This window comes from Sinocyclocheilus grahami, unplaced genomic scaffold, assembly GCF_001515645.1.
Source record: "Sinocyclocheilus grahami isolate Dianchi unplaced genomic scaffold, SAMN03320097.WGS_v1.1 scaffold876.1, whole genome shotgun sequence".
Taxonomy (NCBI): domain Eukaryota; kingdom Metazoa; phylum Chordata; class Actinopteri; order Cypriniformes; family Cyprinidae; genus Sinocyclocheilus; species Sinocyclocheilus grahami.
The window spans coordinates 1263197-1275196 of NW_015506055.1; the positions used below are offsets into that span (position 1 = coordinate 1263197).

At 39.4% G+C, this 12000-nt stretch overlaps 1 protein-coding gene and 1 long non-coding RNA gene across 2 annotated transcripts in view; one reads left to right on the forward strand and one right to left on the reverse strand.

Moving 5' to 3' along the window:
* LOC107563472 (72 kDa type IV collagenase-like) overlaps positions 1-12000 on the reverse strand; it is a 33914-nt gene that overhangs the window by 8609 nt on the left and 13305 nt on the right. Inside the window, exons 3-9 of the mRNA XM_016248362.1 lie at positions 6631-6779; positions 6071-6199; positions 5773-5946; positions 5440-5613; positions 3372-3545; positions 3046-3201; positions 2762-2888 (exon numbers count right to left, since the gene is read on the reverse strand). Of these exons, the coding sequence (XP_016103848.1) occupies positions 2762-2888; positions 3046-3201; positions 3372-3545; positions 5440-5613; positions 5773-5946; positions 6071-6199; positions 6631-6779 (1083 nt within the window). The remainder of the gene's footprint in view (positions 1-2761; positions 2889-3045; positions 3202-3371; positions 3546-5439; positions 5614-5772; positions 5947-6070; positions 6200-6630; positions 6780-12000) is intronic.
* Positions 7650-8963, forward strand: LOC107563474 (uncharacterized). Its single transcript, XR_001606104.1, has 3 exons — positions 7650-7914; positions 8157-8288; positions 8585-8963. It is a non-coding gene; the product is annotated as an uncharacterized lncRNA (long non-coding RNA).

Genomic DNA, 12000 nt, shown 5'->3' on the forward strand with positions numbered 1-12000 from the left:
GTGCTACGACCTGGGCTACGTTACACTGCAAGGCCACAATCAATGGGAGCCATGAAGGCACACCACACTGAAACACAAAAACTCATTAAGCTGAACACAATTTCCCCCAGCTTCCCAAACGTCATTAACTTACCTGAGAGCCAACAACGCACCGCACCCAGTATATCTCAGCAGCCTAACAACACACTAGAGAGGTACAGATCGCACAAATCACTAAAATAACACGCCAACCAGACAGCTAAGCTAAATGGCTAAAAACACCTACCTTGGAAGGCCACAACAGGAAGGAAGAGGCGGGCTTTCGACCATGACGCACAGCAAGAGGCAGAACCAACCAACTTATATACCCTAAACGGGGTGATCGCTCATTGGCCACATAATTAATAATGGTGACGTTTTAGCAACATCACTACATAAAGATAAAGGAAATAACAGGCTTTATTTTGGATTTATGGAATCAACATGATCTGGATACTTTAGATCAGTATTTCAGGATCTTGCTTAGAGGGTATAAGAGTCCTATACAGAGTACTATACAGACATACACTCATACCCAGGCAGAATACACTCTTTTTAGTGTGTGTGGTCCTGTGATGATCTCTGTAACCGCACAGCAGTCAGCTTTAAAACCGGAGGTGTGTGTAGAATAGTGGCTGGCTCCTTTTCGTTCCAGAGCTCCTGATCCATGAGCACGTTGGTGAAAACCAATGACAGCACTCTTTATACTCCCCTTATATTTGCTTTGGACACCCCTCCAAAATGTTAACATTTATGATATTTACTGTACCTCTGATTATGCAAGCAATAAGTGTGGAGCATGAATAGTATTTATTATTTTATTATTTAGAATTTATTTAATAGCAAAATGGTAAATGATATTTAAATGGACATAATACATGTGTGTTGATTTATTTAGGTTGTTTCTCAGGCACCCGCATAACGGGGTAACTCAAGCAACTTCAATACTGTGGCAGAGGTACCCTGAACAGTACTCTAAGAGATATTCTTGACTAATTGTTTTAAGGTAAACAATTTGTCACAATACTGGTTAGGGGTTGATTTTAGGATACAAATATGTTGTTTACAAATTTTAAGTCTCCTATAGAACGACACTATAAAAACAAGTACAAATGTCTAATATAATCAGCAATTTGTAAAGTGTTTACTTTCTCATGACCATTTGCTACATTAAAGCAGTCGGCAAATTTAGTCTCCCACTAAATAATCCTAGCAAAATTCAGCCAGACAAAAACAATGTACTCAAAGGAATAAAAATGCCCCTGATATGGTAATGTCTATGTTAAAGTATTTTGATTTTGGGATGTGGGATCAGATTTGTGGACTTTCCCTTCTCTATCCGCTCTCACTTACTTTGTTTGAATTATGGACTAACAATGTGGTTAAAGCATCAGCATGATTCTTCTCCTGTTTAAATCATCATCCTGTTATTCCAACCACTATAAAGCCATAACTTCCATTCATAATGATTTCAAAAAGATATGCTGAAGTTTTTTAATAGGCAGATAAACTGGGTTATGAAGTTTTCCCCAGATGGCCATGGGGCCATTTCCTGTGCATGCAAGCGGAAAGATTTTGAAACCACTGCAAACAGATGAATTGAGCATTCCCTTAATGCTTAAATGAAATAACTGCTACCCACAGTTGCGTGTGCCTGGTATCATGGTGTTCTATTCAACCGGTCAAATTATTGCATTGATGTTTTGTGGACAAAAAGCCAAAAGTAAGCAATACTATGATCCTGCCTGAATATACTCTGTTATTTTCTATTCACCTTGGGAATAAGGTTAAAGGCACAATATGTAAGGACAAGTGCTTGCGGTGTTCGGCCAATCACAATGCACTGGGTCAGATGGCCAATCAGAGCAGACTGTGCTTGTCGGAAGGAGGAACTTTGTAGAAAATTAAGTGTTTGAGAGAGGCGGGGCATAGAGGACCTACAATAATGTACAGTATTTGAAAAATAATGTGTTTTTTGAACATTAAAGCATGTCAACATATTCTGTTACACCAAATACACAAAATAATGATCTTTAAAAAATCTTCAAAATCTTTATGACCCCTTTAAAATATCCAAAAACCACTAGAACAGTGTTATATATTTTGCTGACTTGTGTACTTATATTATCCCAAATGTTTCGAAGAATGTATAAATCCAGAGAAATAAGCAATTTTAACTAGTGACACGGACTGCGTCCATAGTGTCATTGTGTCGCCTGCCAATGACGTCATAACCCCTCGATTTCCGGTTTTGTTTTGTAGAAAACATGGAAACACCAAAGACACTTTAATATGTTGTGCGTTTTAATTTAGTTTAACTTTCAAATGTATCTAGTGTGATAAAACAGCACTGCTTTTTCCCCCCACATACGCACTACAGGAAGGAGCGGAAGCGGTCGACTGTGGCATAATAAAAGCTCTGCTGCTTTCGAGCCGTGTGTCGCGCTCGTTCAGCGGCCTCGTTTCGCTTCGACGGCTTTCAGCTTCACCCTGCTTCTTTCTACTACGTTAACAAATCATTAGCTCATCCATGAACATGATTTCTGCTCGAGTCCTGTTGGATTGCATCGGCTGGGGGGATGAAGACGATCACAACTCCCATGATTCCACACTCAGTCACGGCGTCATCAAACTACGCCTTTGTCTCTTTGTTTGTTTTGAATACGCACCCTCTAGCGGCGAAAAATTACATATTGTGCCTTTAACATTCAGGCCTTTCTGTGAATTGGGTGTCCTTAGTTACCTGTCCTTAAAGAAGAAGATCTCTCCTCTGATCTGGGCTACAGCATCAAATATGATGTTTTCATTACATACATCCATCGGCGTGACCGGAGGGAGATCAGTGGGCAATGGTTTGTCTGTTGGTACACCTGTACAGAGAAAAGTGTTAAGAGGAATAAAGAAGAGAAAAATACTTCATCATATTCATCACAACATCTGTTAAACAAGTATAATGAACTTGCAAGTACTAAAGTGCCTAAGTTAAGTCTATTCTATTCAATACCGTCTTCAACACTTCACACTCACCATAGAGCTCCTGGATGCCTTTAACGTCATCATCAGATAACCTCAAGGTTTTGGTGAATGTGTAGATGGGCGCCATGAGAGCTCCAGTGTCCTCAGAGTGCTCCAAACCCAGGGCATGGCCAAACTCATGGGCCGCCACCAGGAATAGACTGTAGCCTGAAAAAAATACAGAGGCCAATTTATTAATCTGACTACAATTACATAAGTATAGAATCACAGAGACAGGAAGTGGAAAACAAATTTTTTTTATGACATCACAACAACTAAATCTTTTTTGCATGCTACAAATTATAATGAAATAATGATACAAAATATCTCTATGCCACCTTGGTCAGGACAGAAGCCCCACTTGCGGTCGTCATCAAAGCTTTTGGTGACGGCACACCACATCTTCCCATCACTGCGTCCTGACGTGGTGCAGGAGTCGTAAGTGTTGCCCAGAAATTTAAAGGGGAAGACACAGGGTGCACCTTCTGAATTTCCTCCGACCGTTGACATGGCTGTGTCATTTAAATAAATACCCAAAATTTTAGAGGTTGATAATGACAAAATTGGTGTTATAAAAGTATGGTTTAAAAAGTATGATCTACAGCATTCTAAACATGAAAAAGGGCCAGCTCTTAATTAGAACAATAAACAAATAAAATGCTTAACAACGAATAAAATACCAAGAGAAGCAAAAGAAGCAGTGATATGGAAACTGTTACGATTAAGTGTGTGTATCTGTTTTTCAAATATGATGTCACAAGCTATAACACAAGCTGTAGTTAGTGGTAAACCCACATATTAGATCATGGCATTTGAACCTAAAGAAAAACTACAGGAGCTAAGAGAAGCATCAGGGAGGAGTCCTTCTCAATTACACAGACTCAACAGTCTGAATCACACTGACTCGACAGATTCAAAATGAAGGACACACCAGCTACATGGCATAAACAGAGCTGTGTTTTGTTAAAGTTCTGCTCAAGTATGGAACTGTGGTCCAAAGCTCCAATTCAAAGTGATGGCTTGCACCATACTAGACTTGTTTTTATGACTCTTTTATTCAGCACACACACATACACATACACAAATAGGAAGCTGCATTCCCAGGGAATTATAACCAGATGAGGAGTTCTGTGCTCCTGACTTGCTTATGCCAGATCAGTAACACAACGGAAAAGATCTTGTAATAAAGAAAAAAATAAGCTTTTACAGGCTGCTGGAAACTGAGGAGTGAATGGAGAACTGCTTTAAAGACTTGATGAAGACTGACCTTAAAAACCAGTTGCATAGACAGATACATTACTGATTTAAAGGTGGGGTAAGCGATTTTTCAAAAACGCTTTAGAAAACTGATTCAGGCTGAGTAGCAAAACAAACTTGTAGCCAATCAGCAGTAAGGGGCATGTCTACTCTGGATGTGGAGGACAGAGCATTCAGTGCTCACATTAGCGAGCCGAGCGACAGAAAGATAGAGATGGTGGATAAAAAACGTCAACAAAACAAAAGAAGGCTTAAGGCAATAAGGCAAGAAGTAGGACCCGTGTAAATATCGGATCAGCTTTCCAGCGCTGGAGAGAACTCAAGGAGCGGAAGGCCTGCGATCGGATGCCGAGGTTGCTTTGTTTCTTCTCGATAGATGAGTACCATCGTGTCTGCGCCGCAACAGCTAAAGTCTGTCTAGTACACTGGACGCGACAAAGCGACCGTTGAAAATCATTTGAAATTTGTGTCAATACGTCATGAATAGAGCGCAGCAGCAGTTTTCTGTCGGGGATTTGTCGTGTTGCGCTGTGCCGCATCCAGCGTAGACCATAGATATGTATATACTGTATATCTATGGTGTAGACAGCATCACTGATTATAATGAGTTCTATAGTATTTTGTCGCGCCGCGCCACTCGCGTCCGGTGTAGACACGGTGTAACATTGGTTTTGTTATTGCATCACTATGTTTCCACTTAAGTGAATGGTAAAATGTCTTGAGCAACATCTAAACATTTGTTGTTTTACATGTGCTTTTTTTTGCCACTTTCACCTTTGGTTTGCTTACAGTGAGGTTTGTAAGGCACTATTCTGTAATATGTTTTTAAGAGTATGCATTATGAAGAATTTAATTGAACAGAAATATACAACATGAAACAGGAATATTTTCAGTGATTTTTCAGGATTCTTTGATTAATATAAAGTTCAAAATAATATAAATTATTATTATTATAATTTTGTTTTACTTTTTTGTAACAAATTGCTTTTTATCAATTGAATGCTTACTGAAGTATTAATTTCTTACAGACAAACATTTGAATTACTTACCAAACATTTGAATGGTATAAGTTATATTTAGTTTTGGTTTTCAAAGAAATCTAAATAAATATTGCTCTGGATTGAGACTTATTACAAATTATAGACTGACCCGTCTCAGGACAGAATCCATAAGTCTTGTCACGGTCATAATCTTCAGTAGTTGCACACCAACGGTACCCATCATCCCGGCCTGAGGTGGTGCAACTATCATATTTTTCACCCTGAAATGTGAAGGGGAACTTACAAGGAGCTCCATCTGCATTTCCATCTAATGTGAACAGGACTGCAACACAGGAAGGAACAAAACTCAGTGAGTCAGTGATTATGACATTATTACAGTCACGATGTGTCACACACATTTCTTCCCCAAATTAAGACCACTTTGGATGGGAACAGTGTCGAATTATACTTTACTCTAAAACTTAGCACAAAGGGTACTCACGCTCATGAGGACAGAAGCCATACTTTCCATCTTCATCAAAATTGTATGTGGTAGAGCACCATAGGAACCCATCATCTCGACCCTGAGAGGTGCAGCTGGTGTATTCTTTACCCATGAACAAGAATGGAAACTTACAGAACTCCCCTTCTGCATTGCCATACTTCACCTTTACCACTAAATCAAGATGCAGAGAGAGCAGGAAATCACTGTATCACATTTGATAAACAAAATGGTTAAAAAAACAGCTACTTGAATTTAAAGAGGTAACAAGTCACCAGAAGCAAGACAATTCATATACCTTGTCCCTCTCCCAATGTCCACAGCTCATCATCATCGAAGTGAGAGTCTCCTCCAATACCAGGTCCAGGAGCAAAGGCATGAGCCAGAAGACCATCCTTCCCATCAAATGGGTAACCATCACCATGTTCTATAACAAATAGAACTCATTTAACTCAAATATTTGTTTTAATCCAACATGTTTTGAGTAGGTAATTGTGTCGTTTTAACATAGGTCTCATGTATAGTTTCATTTTCTTTAGATTTTTTCCACAATTTTTTATTTACAGAATCCTCAGGAAAGATTTACACTGTGACAGTACTGTCTTTTTTGTAATTGCCTTGTGATCTCATAATGGTATTTCCAAAGACCACAATGAAAATCAATCTCTGGTGCAGAAAGCTTTATACTAAGGATTTTCCAGAGTGACTGTGGTTAGTATGTGACTTAGTAGTTAAGAGCAGTGGTTAGGGGGGGGACAAAAAGGATCTGGGGTTTGTACATTTACACCACAGTAGTTCAGAAACTTACATAGAAACATATTTTATAGAAAGACATAGACAAAAGGTTTTGTTGAATACCATTTCGGCCAAAGTTAATCATGATGTCAGCTTCTCCATCCATTATCCTGTTGAATTTCAGAGGTGTGACATCACTCCAGACTTTAAATGCACGAAAGAAAGCATCATCAATAGTTTCTTCATCCAGATCTGGGGTGTGCCCTAAGATCCTGCGGAAGAAGCAAACAATATTGCCTTCTTTTTTAACTATAATTTCCAGTGATTATTCCATATTTTCTAGAAAAATTCAGAAATATTTAAGATAATTTTTCCCATATTTATGTAATATTTGTTTATCTCTATGTTACTCATTTATGGAATTATTTGCTATATTGTTATAGTAGAAAAGTGGGTACTGTATTTGCTTTTTTTCCTCATGACTTTGAGTGGCTCAAGAATGCATATGCTAATAAGTCCAGACAAAAAGTCACCAGTCGTCATATTTGTATTTCTAAAATGCTTGATAAACGAGTTTAAATGCATGTAATATTGAAAATTATGCTGTATTCAATTTGTCTTATATTTTTGTACATGGGCGTTGTTGCTTATTAATACATTTTCACCTTTGCTTATTACTGTTGCCTCTAGTAGTTCTCTGTGTGTGGTTTTTTTTATTCCAATTGATTTTTGGTTCATTTTAAGCCAGCAATAGTCATTTTCAAACAACCCAGCGTGTTGGGTCAAACATTTAAGGACTACTGCACCAGTTTGGAGAACATTGTTAATAAAAAAGCAAACAAGACTTGTAATTTTTTCCACGAATACACAGTTGTTGATTACTGAATAAATGGTTTGCACACTCTTGTACATTATTGTTGTGTATTTTGTTCTGGTTAATAATAAAAAAAGAAAGAAGAAGAAGAATAATTTATAGCGTCACCATAGAAATGCACAATCCTCTTGTAATTAGGCTACCTTAATTATTATGACATGCCGTGAACGCAGCATTCAGCTCATCCAACCCCAATCAAACACACCTGAACAAGCTAATCAAGGCATTTCAGATAACTAGAAAGCTACAGGCAGGCGAGTTTGATCAGGGTTGGAAATGACCTGATCTCCTTGGATCTTTAAAACCCCATTTTACAGAGGTTGATATTGCAGCAACACGTATTCATTTTAGTTTTGTGCGCATCGCTGTCCGCTCCTTCTGACGCACCAATTCAGCGCATTTTCCAGCAGAGATCATTGTGAGATTGCAGGTTGGGAGGATGACAGCTCGAATGTATTTCTTGTTGATTGCTGTTTAATCGTGTATTTTTGGATACTTGAGCATAACTCGCGCTATTCCAAGACGAACCACAGGTGAGAATATCTGTTGACTTCATTATGCAGCCTGAAGAAATGCAGAAATAAGGGATTTTCAGTATTTGAAAGTAATTAACACCATTTAGGAATGAGTAGTAGGTTTTAAAACACTTTTGATTTGAAGCAGACAAATATGTAAAATTTGTGTTTGGGTTTGAGACCTATTGCTAACCCCCTGATTTACAAATGCTGAAACCACACTCCCTGGCCTCCCCTAATGATCCTCTTGAATCCTCTAGTGGACGGTTTATGTCCGGCGAGGCTGATGGTCATGCCGTCCTGTCAAGGATGTTCTTCTGATAAAGGCTGCCCTGGAGGACACACATACTGTCGACTTCACCGTGGGCCTGTTTGCGTGCTGCCTGTTTTCAGTGAGTTTCAGTTAATAATGGGTCCAAAAAAAACATTAGTAACCCATTGAATTCAATTTAAGTTTTAAGCAGAGACTTTGCCTTCTGTTGTTCTCGTCTAAAGTAGGTTTGAATTCATTCCTTGGGATAGTTTTAAGCACAGGATGACTTTACAAAATAAAGAAGAATAATACTTGGAATATAATTAACTCTGTAGGTAAAACTTGCTATTCATGCTTCGAGTGTTTTGTGCTGTATATTGAAGTGGCATACTGTCGATATGCACATGCTAAAGCTGACCATCTGTGTCAACTCAGTGAAGCCAGGTCAATATCCCATACCGGAGATGATTCCACTGTGCTGAAAGCTGTTTCCATGATGGCCAGTGTCCTGCCACACAGAAATGTTGCCCAACTACCGGTGGATTTGCATGCAATGAACCACGTGGCCAGGGAAGAGGGTCAGGCAAGAGGTCAGGGTCAGTTAAGTGGTCATGGTGAGGGAAGCGGTCGGGGATGTGGTCAAGGGAATGGTCGGGGATGTGGTCATTGAAATGGTCATGGGTATTTTGCTTGACACTTACTGGAGATCTTTTCAATTCAGTGCTTTATTCTTATGGCATGTTTTCCCTGTTTGCATTAACAGTTTAGAACGGTTTTGTCCCCCACCTCAAATAAAAACAATTGCTTGATTGAAGTGTTATTGGTATCCTTTGGGTGTTTTCTTGCATAACTGCTTTCTGGCATCAGTGATTTAAAAGGGCCATATGATTCAATTTCAAGTTTTCCTTTCTCTTTGAAGTGTTACAAGCTCTTGGTGCATAAAGAAGATCTGTAAAGTTGCAAAGACTAAAGTCTCAAATTCAAAGAGCTATTCGTTATAAAAGTTAAGAGTCAGCCACGCCTACCTAAAACAGCTCATTCTAACACACCCCTACATATCTACCTCACTGTGGAAATATTAGCATAATACCGCCAAAATGTGCACGCAAAGAAAGAACGCGTGGTTTCAGGAACCGCAGTAGTGTTGATGCAGCCATGTCAGGGAGACGATGTGTGTGTGTTTCAGTGCAAAAGCACATTTTTTTTTTTTTGGCCTTCTGGAAGTAGATGCAATTAAGACTCATTAGTTGAGATTTATTTACTACAGAACAGCACAACCCAGATGTTTGAATTTGTGCAACAAATTTTATGGACTACTTTTTTTTTTTTTTAACCTAGAGTACAAGGCTGGCTGTGCACAAAGGCTATTTCTTTAAAAAAAAAAAAAAAAAAAAACCCCGGTCAATTCCGACTTTGCTATGACAATCTGGTGCTTCTGGTTCAGCGTCTGTAAGTATGTTTTGTTATTAGTTTAAGTATTTGCTATTGACTGTTCAAATGTGGAGTTTTGCGCAGAGTAACATGCCGGGTGGGTGTGTGTGTGTGTGTGTGTGGGGGGGGAGACAGGGTCACATCACAGGAGAGTGAACTGCCTGTCAGAAATCATAGCACGTCAACTGTCTTAGCCGCGGCTTGTGTACTGCATCATCACTGTGTCTGTCACGCGACTCTGTTGCCCTTTCGGGCTTGAACTGATGGTAAAACTAACGACATTATTAACTGTCTTGATATTTACTTTGAAAGCTGAAGCTCGCGATTTATGGTAAGGGGGGTTACATTTCCGACGCGTGCTTGTGGTTTTCGGCCAATCACAATGCACTGGGTCAGCTGGCCAATCAGAGCAGACTACGCTTGTCAAAGGAGGGGGCTTTGTTGAAAACGATGTGTTTGAGAGAGGCGGGGGATAGAGGGCCTACAATAACCTACAGTATTTTAAAAATAATGTGTTTTTTGAACATTAAAGCATGTCAACATATTCTGTTACACCAAATACAAAAAATAATGGTCTTTAAAATAGCATCATATGACCCCTTTAAGTTCCTCTCCCTGAGACCTGAACATTTAGCAAAGTATTAGTAAATTTTTCCACATTATAACATGGCGACTCAAATGGCACCAAATGCTAGGAATAACCTTAATCTTTTATTTTTATTTTTTTGAATGATACATTTGTAGCGCTTTATGTACACCCAAAGCGCTTTACAATCATGTGGGGAGTCTCTCCTCAACCACCACCAGTGTGCAGCATCCCACCTGGATTATGCGACGGCAGCCACAGGACCACTGCACCAGTGCGCTCAACACACACTGCTACAGGTGAAGAGGAGAGAGTCATAGAGCCAATCAAGTGGATGGGGATTATTAGGAGGCCATGATAGACAAGGGCCAGTGGCGGCAATTTGGCCAGGACACTGGGGTTACACCCCTACTCTTTACGACAAGTGCCATGGGGTTTTTAATGACCACAGAGAGTCAGGGAAGCGGCTATGGTCATAGAAGTGGTCAGGGAATGTCAAATACAGACATTTCAGAGTTAGTAAAAAAAAAAAAAGATGCTGCAGCCGCAGAGTACAAAAAATATATACTATTTACACTAAGCAATTAGATGCTATTTACACTGTGGAAATAGCATATTTTCTTAGCAATAGATGCTATTTTCACTAAGAGCAAATAGTGATAGATTCTTTTCCAAGGTTGTCCAGTTGCCAGTTCTGATATGAAACACATCTTACTCACACAATGAACACATCATTCAAATTTCAACCCATTTGGAACCTCAACCTGGTAACCTTCAACCCAGTAGCAGACGCAGGAAGAGGAATCAAGCATTACTGGTAGAAATGGGAGAAGACTCAGGTGGTGCTCAGGTGGGAAAAGGAGATAGCAGTAGATAAATTACTCCTTTGCAATAATTGTAGTTAAATACTGTTTATACTACTTGGTGCAAATAGTGCCAGATATCTGCACCTAACTAGCACATTATAAAACCGTATGCAATAAGTCAAAAGGCTAAAAGGGGTCTTTTAAGCCATAAACAGTCCAACGCTTCATGCATGATCCTACGCAGACGCTACAGTATTGAGTGTAAATTATAATTATTAAAATCAAATGCATGCCACTTTGGGACAATAAAGCCATCCCTACACTTAACCCTAACCTTAATCAATAAACATCTGTGAGGCACCTTATTTTCCACTTTTTTCGAATATTTCGTTCATTTTTTAAAAATTGAAAATAGATTCCTTTCCGATGTGATACGTGATGTGAAAAGGGAGAAGAACGAGTTCGGCAAAAGGTGGATTTGAACTCGGGTCGATCACGGCAAAATAATAACTGCTAAAATTATGCCCTATTTTACCTACGCCACTGGAGTCGTCGTATGAAAGGTGTCTTTTGTAATCTTGTGTAACCCAACCACACGTTGGTGGGTGGAGTTAGTGTAAATAGCCCCGGCTATCTCCTTTTCCCACCTGAGCACCACCTGAGTCTTCTCCCATTTCTACCAGTAATGCTTGATTCCACTTCCTGCGTCTGCTACTGTGTTGAAGGTTACCAGGTTGAGGTTCCAAATGGGTTGAAATTTGTATGATATGACCATTGTGTGAGTAAGATGTGTTTCATATAAGAACTGGCAACTGGACAACCTTGGAATAATATATTGATGTGATTATTCATATAACGAGGCTTGGGCAATTCAAATTATGGGAGGGTGGTGGGAGAAGACTCCAGATGGGAAAACTGTGTGGTGCTGGAAGAGAATAATTCACGGGAGATGAGAAAATGGCGTATTTTTCCCGGGTTTAATAAAAATGCCTCAAGCACCAACACACTTGTCCACATACATGGGGATC